Genomic DNA, 25,298 nt, shown 5'->3' with positions numbered 1-25,298 from the left:
GGAATGGTTTATTGAGTGGGAGATAAGACGTGATTTTCTTTAGAAACTCTTTGGGAGGTGCCCTTCACTAGCGGGTGGTAGTATGTACGGTCAGAAAGTTGTAGTAAGGCTTTGGAACAATGGTATGAGTATTTCCTAATCACCATAGTAAACACCTGTCAGTGGCGTTGTGGTTTGGACGAGATGGCTTCTGTTTGTGTATTGTTACGTTCCACAGTAAAGATGTCAATAAATTGGGATCAGCACTGTGTTTAGAGACGAAGGAGAGCATGATTGGCTAGTTGTAGGAAAGAGTCTATGGGTAAGGTAGTGAAGAATTTCTGGCGTCTTCGGTACACATTCTTTCCTCTTCCTATACTCTGACAACATTGCTACGAAAATTTAAAAGCGTCTAATTAGTTTCTCCAGTGTTTTCGTCCATAATTATCATATAGGTACCTATAGTGCATTTTATACACTTTATACAACAAAGTTATTGGAAATACGTAGTAATCTGTAATAGTTTTAGATTAGATTTATTACAGACGAATTCGTTATTGGTGGGATTACTTTTAAAAATTACGCATTTTCTGTGAATTGACGACTTATTTAAATTGGCCAGATCTCAAAGGAACCAAAAGTGACCAGTACAGACCGGTTTCATTGTATTTTTAAAATAAAAGATTGTCTTGCGACTTCTCCCTCATTCTATATATTGAATAATACACAGCCTTGTCTACTGTGCTTATCACCTAAGATAATTAATAATCGAATGTACATATGTACCGGTTAGTCGCTGTTTAGCTGAAGTTCGTAAATTATGTAACGATTTAAAATGTAATCTTTCACAATTTTAAGTGACTATCAAAATACATCAAACGCAGTAGAATAATCCGCAATAATGTTGATATTTCAATGGTACGATATCGATCTCCAAATTTGGACATCCCTTGCTTAATCCCAAAACCGTAATGACATCTTAGCAGTCTTCCAGATCATTTTCTCCTCCATATACCTGAATTGAACTCAGCGAGAGAGACATTTTTGATCTATGAATGGAGACGTCTTACAGGATAAAAAAGAACGAGAAAAAATTCAGATGATCAAATTTTCCATGTTACTTAAAGCACACAATTAGGTGACAGTTTCAGAGTTGAATGGTAGTTGGTCCAACATCACAGGTCCGATTATTTTCACTGATTCCTGTTAAGATTCCTTTTAATTATGTGAGACGCGGACCTACCGCTTAAGGTAGAATCTTAACTGCACGTAATTTCATCGAGAATCGAACACGGATCTACTGCACGAAAGTGAAGAACGCTAGCTATTTAGCCATAAAGGTTCCGTGAATTTTGAATACCGTTTCTCATTTCTAATTACATCAGTGAACACCGGAATGGTACACTCAGGCTGATTCCATCCTTTATTTCTTGTCTCGAATACAACGATCATAGAGAGAAACCAGAACTGAAGCATATGAAATCTTAAAGAAAGAAAGAAAAAAAAAAGCGCGTTTGATGCCACAACCTTTTTAATTTTTCTAACATAAACATCTTTCAAAAGAGAAAGGGAATATGTTACTTTTAAAATAAACAGGAGTTTATTTTCTCTTCTAACAAACATTTTGACTACTAATTGTTTCTTTTTTCTCTCGTAAATCCTCTCTAACACTTATAGTAGCAGTACTTGCAATTAGAAAATTAAATAATATTACTCACTTCTTCTTTCTGTGACTGTATGTAGTTACTAACTTGAGACTTTAAATCTGCCGGAACACTCATGATGTCTTCGTAATTATTGATAAGAAACGTAACAATACGTTCCGAAATCCTCTCCTGGAAATCGTTCTCTGGAAGAGCTCGTAATATCGATCGTGTGAAGGACTTTACTACCTGCAAGAAAATAAAGAAATAATAAACACTACTGGGTAAACCTCTGAGAAAAAGATATTTGAGTAGCCTAAGCAGAAAACTGAAGAAGTATAGTACAAAACAGGATGTGAGATATAATAATTTTGACTATACTAATTAGAACATTATAGGATCCAAGGATGGATTTCTGTTTCTGTTGCGTTGAACCTAAAGATTTTATAAACAATAGCCTTATTTATATATGTACTTTGTGTTTACTTGTGACAGAAAACAACTGTATTACAGTATGTTACAATATATTATTATCTAGAACTTGATTGGCGGTTATATTTATAAACGAGAACCTGGGTTTAGTAATAATCAGAATTGCTCGATAATATGTTTACTAGTAAAATACATTTTAATCACATTTCTGGCCACTAATACAGCAACGTAAGGAAAAGAAAATGCAAGCAACGTAAAATTTGGTGGACAAATATGGTAGAACAACTCTTCTGCTGTTGCTGATAAGTTAGCAACGCGCTTTTGCTGCTAAAGATCTGAGTTCGGGAGTTCATGTTGTTCGAATCCCATGTTCCACACACGGGACACGACGAGGCATAGAGAATACAGGACCTTGACTATTCTCCTGGAACACTGCAAGTCATGTGGTTTCGACAAGATGCCAAAATTCATTTAGCGTAGCCGTTGGAGAATACTGGTGTGCGAATCGTTGGGAAATGATGGGCCAAACTCAAGGATAAGAATTTGATTTCTGGACTTTCGGCATCTATGGCCATGTTAGGTTGTCACGTACGAGGGATGACGTCCCCGGCGATCACACTACCGGTAAATTGAAGAGAAAGAAAGGAATGGAAAAGGAAGGAAGCGACGTGTAACCATTGTTAGGTATCATCCCTGCATTTGCCTGATGTGAATGAGGAAAGCCCAGGAAAACTTCACTCAGGATGGCTGGCCTAAGAAAGCTTTAACACTTTTTCAACCGAGTGTCCCCACCAGGAATCAAACCAGGGACCGCTCGCACGAAAGACAAGAGCGTTAGCAACTACGCTACGCTGGGCCACAAGATGCACTCAAGTACGTAGATGCGGTTACGTGAACGAGGAGACCAAGTGGGCAACAGGAAGTACCAATCCATCCAGGAATTGTTGCACTTCTCGATAATGCGTATTACATGCAAGAAGAAACGGAAGGAATCCAATAGCAATCCACAATAATGCCTAGTGTAATAATAATAATAATAATAATTTTATTTCAACGCTATTCTATCTTTATGTAACTAACTCACTGTATTTTGTTCATCATTTGCTATGTATTTATGATCTCAGAATATAATGTATCTGTTCTTTTATCCATCTCCTATATTGCCTCAAAAATAATGACGAATCGGAAAATAGAAACACTGCGTGTACAGAACCAGCTACTGCTCTATAATACATCAAGATACGCAAAGAGAAAATTAAGAAGTCAGTACAGGTGACTATGTCAGCACTCACAGAGTTTAAAAAGTAGAAAAATTGCCGTACACTAAACTTCAGTCTTGAAAACTACTAGGTGGAAATGGGTACCCACAGAAATTATCTTTCCAAACAAACGGACGGGTGGAGTGCGCTGCTTTTTTTTTTTTTTTTTTTTTTTTTTTTAAATAAACGGAACGCACTTATCTACTCTTGCATCTCCTAGAACAGATGGAGAGTAATTTAAAAAAATAATGCCCAACCAGTTTCCCAGTAGACAATTACAAAATTTATACCATAACACATCTAGCAACCATCGTGTCAATACTTCCCTTCATCCCTATTTCTCTTTGCTACAGCAGTATACAAAATAAAGAGTTACTCCAAACTTCATTTTATCCAAAATTAAGGTCCAAGGGCTCGGAGGAAAATACTAGCCATTTCATTACATATATCTATACTGCTTGGGAAATCCTGAGCTTCCATCAAAATTTCAATTTAGATAAATACTGTGTTCTACTTCTCTTTTCGCATTATAAAATAATAAAAGTTAGTTACTGTACTCTGTCGACGATACTACTCCGGTCTTATCCAAACTTGGTATGGTGGCAGACCTTGACGAGCTCAGTAGACTCATAGAAATGTTATATGTAGATCATTGGTTCTCGTGTTGTTGACCATAAAATTTGTACTTGAACTTAGTGAAATCAAGAAATTTCAATAAATTACAATCGATTAAAGTAATCTGATGTTGACTAAACTTAGCACGGTGATAGATCTTGACAATTTGGTGCGCTTGCTACCTTGATGTCAAATATGTAGACTTTTGGTACCGAAGTTATTGACCATCAAAACGGACTCAGTGAAATCAAAAAAATTCACAAGAACTCGCATGGAAGCAGACCTTTATGAGCTGAGTAAGCATATGGAATATTACGGTGTGCAGATCTTTGGTCCTTGAGTTATAGTCTCAGATCTGATGGCCAAGAAGTCTGTTTCCAAAACCCTGCACAACATAATAATGAATATGCCTACTAAGCTAATTAGAATCAACCACTGTTTCAGATATGGTCAAGTACGGTTCTTTGGTTCTCGAGTTACTGACCATCAAAGTTAGAATTTGGGTGTGGTCAAATTTTCGCAAATTTACTAGACGCGATGAATGGAATTCATCTGATCTGTACCAAGTTTGGCATCGTGGTAGACCTTTATAAGCTTAGTATGCATATGAAATATTAAGTGTGTAGATCTTCGATTCTCGAGTTATTTGTCATTGAAGTTGAAGTCCAAACCCCAAGTTTGACAACTAATAACACAGGTCTGCAAAAATAAAACAATGCTAAGCTGTTTCGGTTTACTTAAATTATTCGTGTGTGTTCGGGTGCGCTGAATCCAGGAATAAGAACCGTTTTGTCCTGGGATGTCTGGGTTTCGAACAAATGGGTGGCCATTGTTGAACAAAAATATGAACACAAATATGCGATTTACAGAAACACCATTAACAGCGCAATACAAATTAATGTACAGAAACACGCACACACGTGAAGACAAAAAAAGTAACACCTCTCTCAATTAGATTGCTTGTGAAATTGTCTTTTTTAAAGGTCAAACTTTGTTTGGAGCTTATTCTTTTGTAGGTGGCTGCCGGAAGATCCCTGAACTACATCCAGCAGTAGTCTGCCATCATCGTAACACTCCAGTTCCCATGATACCATCGTTCCATTTCTTTGATATCTTGATGGAAACGCTCCCCCTACTCTTCACTCACTGCTCCCACATGGTTAGGGAAGTAGTCAAGGTGGGAGTTGAGAAAATGGACTTTTAAGCTCAAGGAGCAACCAAGCTTTCGGAATGCGTGCAACATTTTTCCACCATTTCCTTGTACTGTGGGTTCTTTCGGTTTCCCAAAAACGTTTTGATGACCACAGTAAAGGCAACCCAAGCCTCTTTTTGAGTCGGAGTCATTGAACTGATGAAGTCTTTGCGATATAAGTTTTCTAATATCAGGGCCAACCAAAACCCACGTACTCGTAGTATTTGAGCAACAAACAGTGTAGCCAGAACTACTTACCAACGTTTTACAAATCTAAGATATAATCTTACTAAATTCGTTTTATGAACAGACTTATTGTTCTTGGTATTTCTTTGTAATTTCGTACTCTCATTCATAACACATTACGTTATGTGTCAGTGATCCCCATCTGGACCAATATACATGTATTTTCATGTTTCGGGTAGCACAAGTACATTTAATCTTTCATGTTCATTTTTATTTTCGTGTGATGCATTTGCAATTTAGCGATTTCCAGTTATCTGCTTGACCATGTTACATTTCGATTGTGCAAAAACTTGACGTCTCAGGAAGAAACGAGGGTTATTTTCGACTTCGTTGCACCCAGAAGCGTAAAAATCAGCTAAACTTATGCAAACAGCTTTTTGGTTGCAGACCTGTGTAACTAAAGAACCAAAGGCTTGTACACCACAATATTTAATACACATGTTAAGATTGTTAAGGTTTGCAAACATTTCAAATTTGGTCAAGTGGAAACATTTAGTTCCCGAGGCTTCGACTTAACAAACCTGTTACGGTAAGTAAGTGCAGTGTGTATTTATAATCAAGATTGCTACAAGGGGCGTCCAATAAGTTATCTACCTAGACAGGAAGGAATGCAGATAGGCTTACCTGGTCATCACTGTTTTTCGCAGTCGTCCCCATGGAGGTCTATGCACCGTCGCCTCTTTGTGGGCAGCGAAGAAATCCCAGAGAAAAAAAATAGTCTTTGTCATGGCTTGCAAATCACTGGGAAACCGCCTGTTGGACCTCGTTATCCGACGAGAAACGTTGTTTCCACTGCATGGACTCATGCTTTCTCTCAGGATCCCAATGGTGGACCCAAGTTTGATCCCCTGTCACCAGATGTAACTTCTGCAAATCCCTTGTTCGCGGCGTAACACAAACACTATGCTCACGGCCATTGCATTGCTTCGACTGACCTCAAATTGCGCAGAGGGGTTCCCCACAGTGGCCTTGGCGTGCGTGTCAGGCGTCATTTTGCTCTGCCCCTCCCTTCCTGTCTAGTAGATAACTTATTGGATGCTCCTTGTAACAATCAATGAAGGACGATTTGTTTTTTCTGCTGTACAGAAATTTATTAGTTTTCTAGAACAAAAGCAACATATGTAGTTGTTAAATACTCTTTACATATATTTCAGGAGTGAGCGCAATAATTAATAATAATAAAAATCTGAGTGTCTGAATAATTTTAATCCGACCTTGCTGACCCGAGAGTTCAGCAAACGCCACCTAACCAATCTAAATCTTTCATAGGCTTCGCGCTACAGTTTATATTGTAATTATATTTGTGTATCTGTGTTGGTGCATCTTTAACATATGAACTCCACTAGTACCTGTTTCCGGCCATCAAAAGCCCACCCGTTTAAGATATTCTAACCAATATATCACGACTCTTGCTTCTTGTTTTCACCTTCTCATTTGCAAGAAAGTCGTTCTACCCCTGGAGAGACACTGAATTTCCTGAAAAAGCTACACAATATTTAAATTTACCTTGTCTATAAACTTACTTCTTTTGAATTAAATAGATAACAACGTAGATTATAAGTTACGCAACACATAAACAACTTCCTCTTCACCTCTACGTGAAAATTTCTAGCGATTCACATAACAGTAGTTTCTCAATTTAACTTTGAGAGTCGAAATACGGTCAAAGTTAACAGAAAATTCAAGAAAGTACGAAATGGTCGCAAACGAACATAGTCAGTTATAAATATATTTTCTGGTGAAAACTGGATTTAGAGATTGTTCCTCTTGCATTCGTTTTTAGGATAACACCTGAGCAATTCTATATCTCATCGAGAATCGCAAAGTCCAGGAAAGAATGGACACAAACCTTTCCCTTCTTCCGCTGGCATATAGACACATTAACGAACAGAACTTAGTGAACAAGAATATAAAGAAGAATAAAAAACTTTTTTCTCATTATACTAATAAGATTTAGGTAACAAAACAATGCAAATCACTAAATGAGGAATTCCGTTTCCAAAATTTTGCAGTTTCACCCGTATCTATAAATAGTAACTATCCTATGCTGTCAAACATTTACATAGAGTGTATTCTTAATTATTTTTCAATACAATTTGCGCAATATAAATTACTGTTTATGAAAATTGCAACACGAAGAAAGAATGACTGAAATGCATGCAAATTAGCAGGACACATATAATTACAATTTTAGTATTATGATGACGCAGAATTTCCATTCTTTTACAGCAACGCTTCCAGATCTGTGACCATGAGAGGGCAGTTTACGCAATGTCAGGTAGTGAAACGTGGACAAGGGCCACTATGTATATGCAGTACAATCACACACACCTATCAAAAGTCTGGGCCATAGGTCACCTGTTGAGTAAAAATACGAGAAAATGGTAAAAGGGGATCTAAAATGGTGAAATTTTCAAATTGCATCAGCCATTTGGGCTCTACACTAGTAAGGTGCTATATGAAAAAGTAACGTTTCCAGTTCAGCAGTCTATTCAAATGGTACGTAACGGAACGCAAAAATTACACGGGGAACGTGCACATTGCTATGTAAAGGAATCACTCGAATCTGCTTCCCAACAATACTGTATTGTTGGTATGGTGAGGACCTAAGGGAAAAGCCTACTGAATTGGCAATGTGTTGCTTTTTCATCTAACATCGGGCCTTATTGTGGAGCCCAAGCAGTGGGTGGTATTTGGAAAATTCCAGTTTCAGACTGAAAAACCACCGACTTCCAACAACTTTATTTTTTCGTATCTTTAGTCAGAATGTAGTTGGTCTATGGCCCCGAACTAGAGGCGTGTGATTATATCAGTGCAAAACTGCGTAAACGAATGTTATACAATCAGCCAGTGAAAACTCGAGTATATCGTTTTATTGAAATAGTTCACCTTCAAAAATAAGTCCTTATGATGTATTTCCTCTAGGTACCGAGCAATCTTACTTCAAAGAATCGAAGACAATTCTATTCAACATGAGTTACCATTACTTTATTTGAGGTTATAGTAGATGTGTTCATGATCGCAGATGATGATTTCTGTTTTACTTTTTCAGGTTGTGAAATTCTAGCCGAATGAAAGGGACTGAAATACAATAGCCATTTTCCGCTGTTTTGTGCCCGCCGTCAGAAAAGCCAGAAGAAGAAGAACTTTTAAATCATGCATTTGCAAGCTAGAACAGGAAGTGGGCCAATCAAAAATGATTTACTGGAATCAAGGGCCGCATGTGTTCAATGGAGAAAGTCGCTCATCACACACTAATACCAAAAGGACACAAAATCTGTTATAGCGGTAATTAACATATTTACTTGCTAAAGAAAAGCAAAAACTATTTATTTCCCATTTTAATGGGAAACTTAACCCTTTATTTTCTGGACTAGCTTCTCAATGTCCGATGGTACGCTGGATGTTCCAATATGAAGAATATTTTTACGGTGGGCATCAGGTATTCAGGAAAAACTTTCAGTTCAGTCTAAGAGATTACGTAACGGGTCAGGCGAGCCGGATGAAAGGGTGGAATGAGGCATAGCTAGCCCGGGGGCGGCTGTTACACAAGGCTGTTTTAAATTAAGCGAAAACTTATGATTTGATTACCTGTGTTTACGTCCGGTAGGTATAAAGAGGCGATGTTAAATATATGGTAAAATGTTTCATGTATCTAGTGGAATTGAGAACTAACTATTAGAAAGTGTTTCGGTAAGACTTTCGAAAGTTAGAAAGTCTTACTTTCTGTAAGTTGATTTTCTCATAACGTAGTTTTCAGTAAAATTAAGAATTTACCATTTCCTACAACCAGCAAGACATTATAATAAATTGAAAAGTTCTTAAATTACATGAATACTTACAAGAATGTTAGTTGAAGTGGAAGGGTCCAATACCAAACGCCTGTTAAGGGTTATCCTATCTATAAAACGAAGCAGTATATGTAATTTCAGTCTATTCTCTGGAGGAATGAGCAAACACAGCAGCTGAAAGGCTTCCACTGCAAGATCTCTCCCTTGTACAGTCTTCATACCTACGGGAAAACAATTTAAATCATTTACATATTTGTAAAAATGTTCAATTGCTGCAGGTAAAATTGACATTTAAAAAAATCGGATAATGCAGAGTGTAATAAAAAGGTACGGCAAAATTTCAAGGGTAGATTCTTTATGGGTAAACAAGCAACAAAGTTCATATGACCTTATGTCGAGAAATCCATCGTTACAGAGATACGGCCTTTAAGTGACAGCCGAATTTTCTTCCTACCCAAAAATAACGGTGAATACTAAAAACGCTATCTTCTCGAAAACAAATGTAACCATTTTGTTTATATTTCATAAATCAGTGTTTCATTAACAACCATATGGTACAAGTCATTTCACAGAGGAAAAATACGGAAGAGGTAGTTTATTCTTGGAGATGAGTTATATTCCAAGGAGTTTCCCAGACATGACTCAGATGGTTTTGTTAATATATCATAACTTAGATATTTTAAGGATCCCCACATCATAACAGAAGTACATGTCAATACAACACGTGTTATTGATTACAAACAATGAAGCAGACGAGAAGTCAACACGGAAGACACCGGAGGAAGCCGAAAGGAGACGGACCTCACGAAAGGACCCAAAGAGGACACACAAAAGAGCAGCCACGGAGGGACCTGGTATCAGTCGATTAACTGATCAACTAACCAACACCTGCTCCGAGATCACATTGGACTAAGGACCCTCACTACAACCAAGCCTCACGAAGTTGCCTTGGGCTGAGGGGGCTTTCCTTCAAGACTCACCAAAACCTTGCAGGTGCCTTGGAGACTGCTTTGAGAGAAAGGGCACCGTGCAAAACACCAATCTCCCTTCATCTGGTCAATAAGAAGAAAACACTATTTACTCTTTGTAATCAAAGACATTTTGTAATTAGCAATTTTATAATAAATTGATGATGGGGAAAAGATTAGCCCGGACCGTTATTTTGTCTCTACCTATAAAATCATTGCGATATACACATCCTCGATATATATATGTATATCCTCAAAATAATTCATAAGGGGCAGTTTACTCTAGGGGCTTAATTCTTCTCGGATGACTGTCAACACCTCATGCAATTTTGTTCCTATTTCAAACATAAACATTTCATGAAGAATTCTACAGTGTGATGTAAATGATTTATAATAATAATAATAATAATAATAATAATAATAATAATAATAATAATAATAATAATAATAATAATAATAATAGGAAAAGTTTACTCTTGAGAGTAATGTTTTTTCGGACGATTTTCTCAAAAACGATTCAGGCAATGTTGTTTATATTTCAATAATATTCCTAAAATATGGCATAAGTGATTTCTCATTAAAAAAAATCCAAAATTCATAGTTTTTGTTTCGGGAGGTGTTTTCTTCGGATGAATTATTCCGAAGATGTCTTAGAATTTTGTACGTATTTCGCAAATAATTGCTTCAGTAGTAACTGCGGCATAACATAGTTTAATTTAAGAAATTGAGGCGAAAAAGTTATGCCTATATCTTCCACTGCAGTTACTCTCGATAAGGTACTGCGCCTGTTATAGTCATCTGGGAATAAACTGTTTCCCTCTTTGACCTACTATGAGAATATGACCGAAGTTGTTAAAAAATAGAGGTATAAGATATATATTTGTTTGTGGTTTTGTTATTCACTAGAATTCTTCATGCTCAATTTCTTTAAGTTATTTTGACCTTTTGTTAGAACCGATATTCTATTTGATATATACATATTTAACATCACTGGCCAATATATACATACCTGAAAACGGAAAAAAATAGTTTTGTTCTGATATTCTCTGGTATCGCCCTTGTGAAAGAGAACTTCCTCCAGATATTTCGAGATTCTTCAATTCATGATGAGGCTTTCCCTCCGTTTTAAATTGCTTACTGGGTCCCTGGGTAGAATTTCTTGTCTCTAGTCTATCGTTAACTGAAATAAAATTTTAGTATAAGATAAAATGTCAATTATCCTTCTCAAAACTATTCTACAAAAATGTTTTTTTTAATATCATGCAGGGAAATTATACTAAAAAAGTACGACTTTTAAATAAACAACAACCTTATATATACATAATCTTGAGTATTGACAGCGAATTCCGAACTCAAATCTCTCCTGATTTGCAGGAAAATCTTATGTACATCTTGTAACATTAGTAAAAGTTGGTGAAAATAATGTTCAGGATTTGATGCAAATAAAGTCCTCTACTTCCCTGCTATCTTAGAAAGCTTATTGAAAAGTCTACTTTATCAAGTATGGAAAACTGGATATCTTTTTTTGTTTGTTAACGGTGAAGTTGCTGTAGAAATGCGCACATGTAAAGGTGAATAATTTCTTTCAGTCTTCTCTCTCCGAAGGTTCGGCGATATATATTATCATGAAGTCTCGGATAAAATTCCAAATGCTGGTTCGGATCCCAATTTAAACCGTCTCATTATATTTGCTGGAAATGGAAGTTAAACTTCAATCACTCCACTCTAAACACCATTTCTACAATCGATTGTCCCTCTTCACACTGTACAATATGATTTGGTTCATCAATAATGCTTTCATTCGATGACTGAATTAAATGTAGAAAAATCCAATTTTAAACCTATCTGCATTTTTATTTCGTGTCAGTACGTTATTTTCAAGTAATAACTTCCATATATATTTTGCCGCCATACGAAGATTTTTGCTGCAACTTCGTGGTCAAATGTATGGAGTCGTCGTGCTTTTACAACACATGATGTGAAGTTTTCCTTTACTGAATAGAATCACGAGCTCTAACTTTACCCACAGCCTCGCCTACCACTTTAGCCTTGAACGTTCGCAGATTCAGTGGACCTTTCTAGTGAAGAAGACTAGGGGAGGTCTGTATTTGATTTGATTTTTAGTGTAGTTTTATAATACATTCTGAAAATATACCCTCCATGTGCTGTAGATGTATTTCTTTTGTACTCCTATGAAAAAAAAAAAAAATCTTGCATTCAGAAATATACAGTACTAATTGTTTTTATAATACTATCTCAGAGAAAAACAATGAATCTAGTCGGAGATTCGTATAAAGCTTGATAGATGACAAGATGTAAAAGAAATAGCTCACGAAGGTCTGTGTCTGCTTTTAATCTGGGAATTGAATGGAACTATATGGAACTATATTCTTTAGGTCGAGTTGAGTTGATTTTGAGTTTAACGTCCCTTTCAGGAGTGGGGTTATATGAGACGGGACCTACTGATTAACGTAGAATGCGAACCACACGAGTTCACGCCGGGAATGAATCCGGGTCCCCCACGCCAAAGAAGCATACGCTAACCGCTTAGCTACGAAGTAGCCCCATTCTTTAGGTCGATAAATAACAGTAAAAGTATATAACAATGTTATCAATGACCATTATACATGAACAGAAGTTGACTTTATGAAAAGGTGAAATTTGGAAAACATTATAGTTATACTTGATCTTGTAGTTTATTTCAGCGAGTCATACTTGGTCATGAATTCTAACGAGCTTTCGAAAATACGTTCGTTAAAATATATCTTCTTATGTGACTAACGTTATTACAAAACGAGAAGTTATTCTTAACCAATTCTTCACAAAACAATAAATTTGATAGGTTATCCTATCATGCAAGGAAGAAACTGCCTATAGACACTTCTGACACATACTATGTTTAGAAATTGCACTTTTCCCAATGTGTTGTTATTTTGCTTTAGCACACCTACAATCTAGAACATTTTTTAATATTACCCAGTACCCACCTACAATGTGTCATGGGAATCCAATTTTGGTACTGCTAAGTTGTGAGGTAGTGTGTGTAGCGATCTTTTACAATTCAGTAATTTACTGTTGATTTTAGTGTTTTGTGTGGAAAAAGCTGAATAAAATGTACAATAATATTTGTGAAGTCGAATTTCTTCATTACCGACTAACCGTTGAAGATAACAGGTTTGGTTGCAGAAATTATAACAAACCTTTTAAGATTCGCAGGACTCATTATAGATGAGTATTACTTAATAGCATCATCATATTAGAAATATTTGTAATATTATAATAAAACATCGTATGCATACTGCTATATCCTACACGTACTTCCTATTTGTCAACAAAACAGCGTGTTTCTCTATTATTACAAGCAAGTAGACAACGGATATCATTATCAACATGTGATGTGAAAAAGGACGAACGTCATCACCACCCTGAGCTTTTACGAAAACTGAAGAAGATAGGGTATATAAGAAGCCGTAACTCCTTCAAAGGTATTAGATTCGACTGGTCACACCTACACCTCTCTCATAGCTTGCCTGAAGCTCGAGGTTCTTCGCTCACTAAACTTGCTTTGTGCTCTGTGGGTACTCAACCACACTCTCTTTGCTTGCCTGGAGTTTCATTTCCCTTGACTTTCCTGGATCTGGAGACCTTCCTTTTACCAACAAAAACTCATAGAGAACATTATTTTGATCTCCGGACAACAGTTATTGTGATAAAAATGTTATAAGAGAAAGTTCAAAATCCTGTGACTAATTGCTCTACCTCCTGCCTTAGAGTATTTATACGATATTCAAGCTATCAATATAAGATATTACTTACCAAAAGCTTCTTCCACTGATATCACAGAATAGCGATCCACATCAGTTGTACTGCCATTTGTAGATGAATGATCAGAAGACACAGCTGTATAGTAGGAGCTAATGCTGGACATACTGCAATGACTTTGGTTATCAGATATAGGTGAGTTCAACACTACTGAAGCTCTCTTTTGGCTCACTTTCATTAAATTATGCAATGTCTCAAGCGCGGTTCCATAATCTAGTTCGTTATCTAAGAGTTCTTCGATATTGCTGTTTTCTTTAAAATTATCAAACGAGTTCGACAAAACTGGGTTAACGTAACCTCCTGATTTGCTCCTTAAGTGATTTAACGTACCACACCGTCTGCCCCAAGCCTTTTCATCTTTCTTAGTAGTAGGTTCCCTAAACGAACGTCGTTTCGAGATACTTTGTTGAAGCGATGATTTATCATAAGTACTCTTCACTGAGACTACGGAAGATTGCGTCGGGTTAATATTTTCTTTTACATTGCTGACAACATATTTACCACTACCACTGGACTTTGTATTTGAACTACTTTTAGTTGTACCAGCAGAATGAAGTCTTGCATTCCCTTTCATTTTGCTCATAGAATCAAAAACTTTACTTTCCTGCTGACGATTTTTACACAAATTTTGCACGAATGTTTGTTCGGAATACCTAGCTGGTTGTACTGCGTCTAGTAAACTAGGAGCACTTGAATTTCTTCTAAGGCAATCTTTGGAGAAAGTAACAGATTTTTCTTGACCACTAATTTCCACTTTATTTGTTGCAACTTGTTCTTGCGTTGTATCTGTGGGATTCATTTGCCTGTTACCTTCCTCCGAATTACAGAAAACTTCATGTAAAGGCACTTTAGCCGATGACCTAGCAATACTTAAAGGTCTTCTCTTATAACGTTTAGAGAAATGTAATGTATCATATGATCTCTGAGGAATGATGCGTGTAACTGGGCTTTCAGATGTAAAAGCTGTTTCATAACATGTGTTTGGAGGAAGTTCAGCTATAGATTTCCTAGAACACGCAAGATTTTCTGAATTAGAACTTGTTTGGGCAGACAAATTCATAGTCTTAGATATAAAAGCTGTTTCAGAACATGGGTTTGGAGGAAGTTCAGATACAGATTTCCTAGGATAAACGTAACTACCAGAATTAGAATTTGCTCGTTGAGACAAATTTGTATTTATCAAGAATGTATTGCAATACAGGGTTTCAGGAAGAAATTCATCTGAAGATTTCCTAGAACACACATAACCACTTGAATTAGAATTTGCTTGACGAGAAAAATTTGTACCCTCTGATGTAAAAGCTAATTCAGCACCTGTGTTTGGAGGAGGAAGTTCGGTCACAGATTTCCTAGGACACGTATAACCTCCTTGATTAGAATCTGCTTGGTAAGGCAAATTTAAGGACCTGCTTATTCGATTATTATCTAAAGGATATTCGCATTTATAGATAGGTAAAGATTTCGTGGTTTTAATGGTTGTTAAACTGCTTACGCTTGATCTTTCATCACCATGATCTATCCCGATGCTTGCTTGAGATCTGCACTCAATATTTTCGAGCGATTCCGTTGTACGTTGGTCCGACAGTAAACGTGGTTTGTCGTCATCCACAGCATGTGAAGTCATATCAAACATAAGATCTTCTACGGATTTGTATGAAGGCAAATAATATTCCACTTCTTTTACATCTTGCATGGACTCGGACTCTAATGCATGAAACGCATCAACATATTCTGCATACAAATAAGTCTGATGGAAAGCATCATATAAACCAAACGTTGTTAATGGCGCTTCAAGGTTGTTAAAGTAATCTTTGATCACACTAAATACATCGAGTTCGAAACCTACGTATTTAGGACCGAAGCTTTCAGCACTTGTGATGTTAGGCCCTGAAATGAATAAACAAAAATTAAAATTCTCTATATCTGTTTTCTAATGTCCATTCTACAGTATCTAAAGATTTATATCCAAAATAATATCCCATACAATTAATACATATTTAAAAATATCGTTGTCTGAGATTCAACACCACGTATCTTCAATTTTGATGAATTTGAGTTTTTGATACCATTAGAATCAGTATAAGATGCTGCACAATCTGGTTAAGTATTACACCTATATCACGACAAATGGCTGTATTATTCCCCTCTAAGTAATACGGCGTATAATGAGGCTGAAGCTAGGTTTTAAACAGTTTTTTGTCTCTCCTGTAAAATTTGTTAAATGTTACTTAAGCGGTATTAAATTTCAGACGAAGATATAGTGGTCTTTAAAGCTTTTGCTTATTTAAACTCTCACTATGTACTGTTCAAATATTTAACAAATTAAGCAAAATAGTGGAAAATGCCCATATTTCAAAGAAAAATAGGCATTTTCGTCCCCCAAGCACGAAAGAAAATGGCATGTATGTGATGATAGGTACTCAAAAGACAATCACATACACATTGAGAGGAGTCGGTAAAAATGTCCAGAACTGTTATTGACGAAAAGAACTTGTTAAAAGGAAAAAAAATATATAAACTTGGCTTATATGTCGCAAAAGGAGTAAAAAGCAAGATGAGTAGAACACGAGTAGAAGAGGAAAGAAAATGATGATCCCTTCAGAAATTAAAGGTAAGTCAGAATAAAGATTATTGATCAATTGGATATTGTAGAATAGAAATGCGTGTAGGTACATAGACTATGTAATCAAAAGTATCCGGACACTTGGCTGAAAATAACTTACAAGTTCGTGGCACCCTCCCTTGGTACTGCTAGAATTCAATACGGTATTGGCCCACCCTTAGCCTTGATGACAGCTTCCACTCTCGCAGGCATACTTTCAATCAGGTGCTGGAAGGTTTCTTGGGGAATGGCAGCCCATTCTTCACAAAGTGCTGAACTGAGGAGAGGTATCGATGGAGGTCGGTGAGGCCTGCCACAAAGTCGGCGTTCCAAAACATTCCAAAGGTGTTCCATAGGATTCAAGTCAGGACTCTGTGCAGGCGAGTCCATTACAGGGACGTTATGGTCGTGTAACCACTCTGCTACAGGCCGTGCAGTATGAACAGGTGCTCGATTGTATTGAAAGATGCAATCGCCATCCCCGAATTGCTCTTCAACAGTGGGAAGCAAGAACGTGCTTAAAACATCAATGTAAGCCTGCGCTGTGAGAGTGCCACGCAAAACAACAAAGGGTGCAAGCCCCCTCCAAGAAAAACACGACCACACCATAACATCACCACCTCCGAATTTTACTGTTGGCACTACACACGCTGACAGATGATGTTCATCGGGCATTCGCCATACCCACACCCTGCCATCGGATCCCCACATTGTGTACCGTGATTCGGCACTCCACACAACGCTTTTCCACTGTTCAATCATTCAATGTTTACGCTCCTTTCACCAAGCAAGGCGTCATTTGGCATTTACCTACGTGATGCGTGGCTTATGAGCAGACGCTCGACCATGAAATTCAAGTTTTCTCACCTCACGCCTAACTGTCATAGCACTTGGAGTGGATCCTGATGCAGTTTGGGATTCCTGTGTGATGGTCTGGATAGTAGGGATGGCATTTTTCGAAAAATCTGTTTTTTGATTTTCGGAAATTTCATTTTTCGTTTTTTTCGAAAAAATTTACGTTTTCCGCTTTTTCGAAAAAAAAAGGTCGTTTTTCGTTTTCCGCAAAATTTTTCGTTTTGCGTTTTTTCGAAAAAAAATTTCGTTTTCCGTTTTTCGAAAAAAAAATTCGTTTTTTATTATCGAAAAATTCATTTTTCGAAAAATGTAGCCATCCCTACTGGATAGATGTCTGCCTATTTATTCACTTTACGACAATCTTCAACTGTTGGTGCTCTCTGTCAGTCAACTGACGAGGTCGACCTGTACGCTTTTGTGCTGTACGTGTCCCTTCACGTTTCCACTTCACTATCACATCAGACACAGTGGACCTACGGATGTTTAGGAGTGTGGAAATCTCGCGTACAGACTTCTGATACAAGTGGCAGCAAATCACCTGACCACGTTCGAAGTCCGTGAGTTCCGCGGAGCACCCCATTCTGATTTCTCACTATGTCTAATGACTACTCAGGTCGCTGATCAGGGTGTCTACTGAGTTTCATTTTCAAAATTCCAGTATATTTCCAGTACATTTATTGTAACTATTAGCAAAATTCCAGTACCTAATACAATGACTTTTTTAAAAAAAAAGTTCTTTAGGAACAATCACTCTTGATGATTTGAGGTTTGAAATTGTTTTGCTATCAAAAGAATACTTTATTTTTAATAAATTTAGTTAGCATTGATTTTTTTAAAATACAAATGATTTTTTAACAAGTTTTTAAAGGGTCTCCCAAGTCCCCTCACAGCTCTCCACTTCACCCATTGTTTAAATATCTAATTGCAAAATATATACAACTCTTGCTTTGCAAAAATTTACAGTCTCAATGAAGACAAAATTGTTCCTAAGACTAGTTAAGCAATTACAAAAAAAAGTGGTGCCTTCCATTTCAACTCAGGCAAAAAAATATAAAATTGTACCATCACCATCTCAGATATTGTTGAAACTTTTTTTATAGCAAATAGACATGTTTTTAAGAGACACATATTTTTTTGTTTTGTCGAAAAAAATTCTCCCGCCAAGTAATGGGCCATCAAAGACAGGGAGTACAATTTATGAATTGTAGAAGACATGGAAAATGGTCAATTTCGGAGCCTCACCATTCGGCTATGGAGACAGGTAGAGTTATAATTCTTGTTGTGGTATGTACATAGGGATATAAATAAACTATATTTTATAATAGTTTGGTTTGCGCATGCGTATCTTTTTGTACATAAATTAACAAATGATTGTCAATTTATCTGAAAAGTCGAAGTTTGCGAATTTTTTTCGAGCACTTCCGGTTCGAATTTTAAAATTCTGTTTTCACGGTTGGTAAGACCTAGTTACCCGCTTTCCGAAAAAAAATTTGTATCGCTTCTGTGGTCAACCGTTTTGTCGCAAAAAATTCGAGAAATTGTAAAATTTTCAAAAATCGCCATTTTTGGGCGCCATTTTCTCGAAAACACCATTTTTTAAAATTCTGAAATTTTGTCAGATGGTTCAACTTTACCTGAATAATAAACACACCAAATATCATTCTCGACCAATGCTTCATGGATTAACTGCAGTCTTTTAAAGTTAGCGAAGTTTCGCTAATTTTGATGTCACAGTTAGCAACACTGGGAACAATGAAAGTGCAATGATTTGATGATGTTTGTGGTTCACATTCATTAAATGAAGAATAAAAGGTTTTCTTGGCTGTTTTTTTTATTATTATTTTGATTAAAAAGGCTCTCTGAAATAGTAAAATGAGCCTCCCTCTACTCCTCCGTTTTCTTAAACTGAAGTAATCTGAGGTGGAAATTACGATTACGAAACACACAAATTTCAAGTTCACTTACTTAAAATGGTCTTCGGAAACAAAATTTCACTGATTTATTTATTTATTTATTTTACATTTACCAATCATTTGCTTGGTTGTTGTCTTCTTTGCTAATAGCATGTAACCGTGCAGATGCTCCAATAGATGTTGGTTCACTCATAACTCATCCAGGAGTGGATCTAGGGGGACGATTGCCGCCCCACCCCAGAAGAAGAAACTTTCTTATATATATAAATAAAACCCATCCCAGAGTTTGGAGCTCTTAAAAGTTGCTCTAAGTAGCAGTATTACAATCCCCCCCCCCAGAAGTGTGTCCTGGATCCGCCCCTGCGTAGCACCTTGTCGATAGTCACAAAACACTTATTTTCACTTCTCTTATGCTCTTCTGGAAACCTGTACCTTGCTGAAGGTACATGTGGAAGCATAAACAGCACTTAAACTTCACGTAATTCATGATTTATTCATAATATTTCTGCTACGCACCACTGGTTATCATACATATATGTATATAACAAAAGTTCCTTTTTGCAGATTTCTTAAATCTACACTTTGAATTGCAAAAGTTCGATTTTGGGGGAAGTATGAAGTTAGTTCATGGTGACCCGTTACTGCCATAAAAACTTCGCAATTTTCTGAAAGCCAAACATAACTTCGTTGAATACCAGTTACCGGTCGCATACTTTCCCTTTTTTCTTACGGAAGTCGTCGAATTCAGTTCCAGATAACAAAACGAGAGTAATACCCGGAGTTTGTACTTGCACTATACTCACGAATTCTCCTGCGGTTTTAGTGGGGACGCGGTGGCTCAGTGGTAGAGCGTTCACTTCCGGTGCTTGGGATCCCTGGTTCAATCCCAGCTCGTGCCGTTCTGCATTCCACCATTTCATTCATTTCTCATGATCACCGTCTCCTTTAGCCTAACCGACATAACCGTGGAACGTAAAACTTAAAGATTTCATTTCATTTTTTTCTTCTGCGGTTTTAATACTGTGTATCTGTTTTAGCCTAAGGCTATGGCGCGTTGCCACATTCTTTGCCCCCCCCCCCTTCCCCACAACCGTCGCAGAGACCCTTGCATGGCCGGTTTCACTGCAAATACACTGCTTTATCGGACCTGTCTGCATCTCGAACATCTGAAAGCGATTTTTAAAGTGGGATGCAGCACCATCAGAAATCACTGACACGGTTTGGGAAATTGTAGACACCTATTTTCACGTATTCAAACCTTTTTCTATAAAATATATTTTCGCTTTTCTTCGAGTATGTTTAGAATCTTGTCTATAACTATGAGTACATGAGCCGAATCATGTGTTTTATCGTCGTTTATTACAACAAAACTGTCAATTGTTTCATATTTCGGTGATAACTCTGAATTTCACTTTGCAGAATAACAGTCCAGTTTTCAACGAAGTCCACATAAAGTAAAATAGAATTTGTATCTTGAAATTTTATACGGTGGTTTTCGGTAGCAATTGATTCTCTTTGGATTTTCTTGATGTAGTCATGAATTACAGTTCTTACAGTTAAACCGGCAATGTACGATACGAAAACAGAAAGTGGCAAAGTTTTTTTTTTTTTTTTTTTACGAGATCATTATTCTCCCATATGGCATACGTAACCACTTTCATTTTCATCAGGATCAATAATTAAAGACACCACACTTATTTCTTCCACTCCAGGACATTCACCACATTCTTGAAGAAGACAGCTGTCATTTTCTACGGATCATACTACTAAAGGAAATAGGTCACTCATGACAGCTTCAATACAGGTTGCACCTTTGATTTGTAGCAACGCAGTAACAGCTAACTTAAAATTTGCACAATACACACACTTCCCTCTTAGGTTGCGGACTCACACACTTTAGTCGAATACTATAAAATTCCGAGTGACCCATTTTTATGCTGGGATTGTTCTGTTTAAAAATTCGGTAAATTTCTTTGGAACGCGTAAGAAACGTTTCGATTTTTTTTTTTTTTTTTTTTTAACTTTTTGTCATTTTTCGATCACTGTAATGACATCGCACTTAATTGAGACTTTGTCTGGAGCATTCCAAATCATACTGAGGTAATAGTTTAGGCCTTTTATAGATCATCAGAATTCATTGGATAGCCATTTCAAGTAAACTTAAAATTTGTGTGTTTCGTAATCGTAATTTCCACCTCAGATTACTTCAGTTTAAGAAAACGGAGGAGTAGAGGGAGGCTCATTTTACTATTTCAGAGAGCCTCTTTGTTCAAAATAATAAAAAACCAGCCAAGAAAACCTTTTATTCTTCATTTAATGAATATGAACCACAAACATCATCAAATCATTGCACTTTCATTGTTCCCAGTGTTGCTAACTGTGACATCAAAATTAGCGAAACTTCGCTAACTTTAAAAGACTGCAGTTAATCCATGAAGCATTGGTCGAGAATGATATTTGGTGTGTTTATTATTCAGGTAAAGTTGAACCATCTGACAAAATTTCAGAATTTTAAAAAATGGTGTTTTCGAGAAAATGGCGCCCAAAAATGGCGATTTTTGAAAATTTTACAATTTCTCGAATTTTTTGCGACAAAACGGTTGACCACAGAAGCGATACAAATTTTTTTTCGGAAAGCGGGTAACTAGGTCTTACCAACCGTGAAAACAGAATTTTAAAATTCGAACCGGAAGTGCTCGAAAAAAATTCGCAAACTTCGACTTTTCAGATAAATTGACGTTCATTTGTTAATTTATGTACAAAAAGATACGCATGCGCAAACCAAACTATAATAAAATATAGTTTATTTATATCCCTATGTACATATCACAACAAGAATTATAACTCTACCTGTCTCCATAGCCGAATGGTGAGGCTCCGAAATTGACCATTTTCCATGTCTTCTACAATTCATAAATTGTACTCCCCGTCTTTGATGGTCCATTACTTGGCGGGAAAATTTTTTTCGACAAAACAAAAAAATATGTGTCTCTTAAAAACATGTCTAGTTGCTATAAAAAAAGTTTCAACAATATCTGAGATGGTGATGGTACATGCTCTGCCTGAATTGAAATGGAAGGCACCAAGTATTGTTGACAAATTACCAGTTTTACATAAACGATATTCTGTACAAGGCTTATTCAAAGTAAAATCTTGTTCTAAATAATAAGTCATAAGGCAGACATACACATATATGAAATTAACCTCTTTTATATGCAACAAAAAACCTTTTAACACATTATTAGCCTGTATACAGTACTTTATATGCTTTGTAAAATATGTAACACAAAGTACAAAACGTTATGTACTATGCTATATAGTTTACAGTATACATTTTATAACAAATTTGTGAATTATTAATTATTAATTCCCAATTATTATACCTTACACTCAAAAGGTACACGCATTTAAAACAGAATCTTTTTCAGTCTTTTCACACTCTTCTCCAGTTATTCTGCTTCTTCCTTAGCACTCTCCATATTACATAGTTTCTTCAATTCTATTTGTTTTATTTCTTCTGCTGCTAACTTTCTTTTGGCTGCAATGTTACCTACATTATTTTTATACTTTTCTAAAGCTTCATTTCTCAATGTTGGTACATTTTTGGACGCATGGATTATTATCTTTGAAGCACTAATAGCTAATACTCCACCAGCTGCAGATACTGCATCATACACCACTCGGTGTGCAATCAAGCTATTTTCATGAAGCTTCTCTACTAGGCATTCTTTGTTTATGGAAAAACCTCTTTCAGTACCAGCGTTGCCGTGAAACAAAACCAGTACATTTTGTGTGGAGTGGATCAGTTCTTTGGAAACACTGTGTTGGAAGTAGGCGGTGCTTAGAAAATGGTCCAATCGATCAGTTTTAGGATCAAAGTTGTTGAGATACTTCACTACTTTTTTCCTTTGATGAGAAATCTAACTAGTCTCGTTTTGCAATGTCAGCTTCCATACTAGATAATTGATTTGTATCAACAAAAACTTTTAGTGCAGCACTTACCTTGTAGGTCTTAATAGATGAATTGGTCATAATTGCAAGATTGAAGCAGCTGACACCTCTAACAACCTTAAAACCAAGAGGGCTCTTGACGAATCTGTAATCTGCATGTCTACTTGGGTAGTCCTTGAAAAAATAATACAGAGAGCGCAAAAATCTGTTCCATTTGGAGTTGTTAAGTGTCGTTCTATATGCAGCATGAATAGTATGCAAGGAGCACGTACCAAAGTCCAACAGCTTCGGATCTTAAGGTGAATCATGTAAGTACAACTTTAGGTCGTTCAAAAATTTCAGGTTTACACTTGGCCCGTCCACTGATACTTGCAGCAACTTTTTCGCATCCAAACCAGTGTATTTCAAGTTTTGCAAAAATGTCATCAGAAGTAGCGTGACTTAAAAACGCGGACATAAGATATCTTGTTTGAACTAATTTTCCGTCCCAAATCGAATAACTATATTCATTTGACTCTTCTGACGACAGAATTTAAACTTTCATCAAAAGAAATACGGAAGAAAGGACACTCTTTAACCATGTTTGTCAATTCTTTTTGGAAGTGTGGACCCAGTCCATATGTAACTAGGTATCCAAGTTTGTCCTTGTGCATCTTGAACTTCTTCGCAATTTCGCTGTCGGGAAACGTCACTTTAAAAAGATCACTAAAAATGCCAAAACTCCTAGCAGAAGAATGGGGTCATAACTTAATAGCCCACAATATTTCTGCAGTAATAATTCATCCTTGATTATAAAATTGTTAAAGAGTGCTTCTACGCATAACACAAGTATTGAATGTTGTGATATTGTTCTCAACGACACAACTATGTTCGTTATTATCAACTGAAGTTCGCACTTCACAAAGTTCAGGTTTCACTGGAACAGAGTTTGTAGTTGATGGAGCAGAGTCTGCATTTGCTTCCTTGGCAGGTACAATGTGAAATAGTGTTTTTGCTCGAACTTGAAGAATTTATTCTTTCAATATGCTTTTTGCCTTTGGCATGAGATCGAACTGAAAACAGTCCCATGTTGCTAATATAAAAACTGATCATACACAAAGAGAAATACCAACCTCTGAAGCCAATTCAATCTGAATTTATTGTTCTGTCCAACCATTCATCTTTGAAAGAAGTCTTTCCTCTTATTTTACTCATTGTCTCTCAAAAGATAAGTGCACTTGAAGCATTGCATATAATATAATGCATCCATTATTATTATTATTATTATTATTATTATTATTACACATGAAGTATTGAAAAAAAGTCACGTCTTAACGCCGGATCATTGGAGAAAAATCATAATTTATTATTTCAGTAACTGTATTGTATTACATAAGTATTGTTGTTCTAAAAAATCACTTTTTTCATGACCTGAAACTCAATTTCTCTACTTTCATAATCCTTTGACCAATAACCATAATTCATGACTTCCATGGCCCGTACACACCCTAATCGGAGGCCTGATACAGTGAGCCAAGAACATTATTTGTATTATCTAAATGTAATATTAAGTTATAATAATAACTTGTATAATTGTATAGCTATTATTCTATTCTAGTTATAATGCAAGATTGTTATTACCCTGGACTTTAGGAGTTCTAAAAATCAGGGTAGATTATAAAGAATGATTATATTTGTATGTCTCATGATTTTTCCAGTATGTGGATCAAAATTCCAGTATATTTCCAGTATTTCCAGTATCAAAATTAAATTCCAGTATAATTCAAGTATTTCCAGTATCAGTAGACACCCTGTTGATAACGAGTACCTGGTAGTAGGTGGCGGCACAATGCACCTAATATGAAAAACGTATGTTTTTGAGGGTGTCCGGATACTTTTGATCACATAGTGTATATAGATTAAAAAAACGCGGCCGATTGTAATTATTTTGTATTATCTTGCTAGCAATTAAAAATTCAGGTATGTACTACTGCTTCGTATGTTCAACCAAATTTAAACTGGATATTTCAAGCCCATTCGATGCTCTTCTA

At 36.4% G+C, this 25,298-nt stretch overlaps 2 protein-coding genes across 10 annotated transcripts in view; one reads left to right on the top strand and one right to left on the bottom strand.

Moving 5' to 3' along the window:
* LOC145688499 (protein GVQW3-like) overlaps window positions 1-10,364 on the top strand; it is a 480,426-nt gene extending 470,062 nt beyond the window's left edge. Inside the window, exons 3-4 of one of the 2 annotated variants that reach the window (XR_014131923.1) lie at window positions 8,419-8,654; window positions 9,842-10,364. The gene's annotated coding sequence lies outside the window, so the exon portion shown is untranslated. The remainder of the gene's footprint in view (window positions 1-8,418; window positions 8,655-9,841) is intronic. The other variant, XR_014131922.1, reaches the window with a different exon arrangement.
* The window catches only part of LOC145688496 (uncharacterized), a 199,606-nt gene that overhangs the window by 29,432 nt on the left and 144,876 nt on the right, over window positions 1-25,298 (bottom strand). For all 8 annotated transcript variants that reach the window (XR_014131921.1, XR_014131919.1, XR_014131920.1 and 5 more), the window contains exons 5-8: window positions 13,942-15,834; window positions 11,135-11,305; window positions 9,209-9,378; window positions 1,698-1,871 (exon numbers count right to left, since the gene is read on the bottom strand). Coding sequence is in view for 5 of the 8 variants with exons in the window: in XM_081762826.1 (XP_081618952.1) it covers window positions 1,698-1,871; window positions 9,209-9,378; window positions 11,135-11,305; window positions 13,942-15,834 (2,408 nt within the window). In the remaining 3 variants the exon portion in view is untranslated. The remainder of the gene's footprint in view (window positions 1-1,697; window positions 1,872-9,208; window positions 9,379-11,134; window positions 11,306-13,941; window positions 15,835-25,298) is intronic.

Source organism: Thermobia domestica, chromosome 6 (genome assembly GCF_964235325.1).
Source record: "Thermobia domestica chromosome 6, izTheDome1.hap1.1, whole genome shotgun sequence".
In the NCBI taxonomy this organism is placed as follows: domain Eukaryota; kingdom Metazoa; phylum Arthropoda; class Insecta; order Zygentoma; family Lepismatidae; genus Thermobia; species Thermobia domestica.
This window is presented reverse-complemented; position numbering and strand designations above follow the sequence as displayed.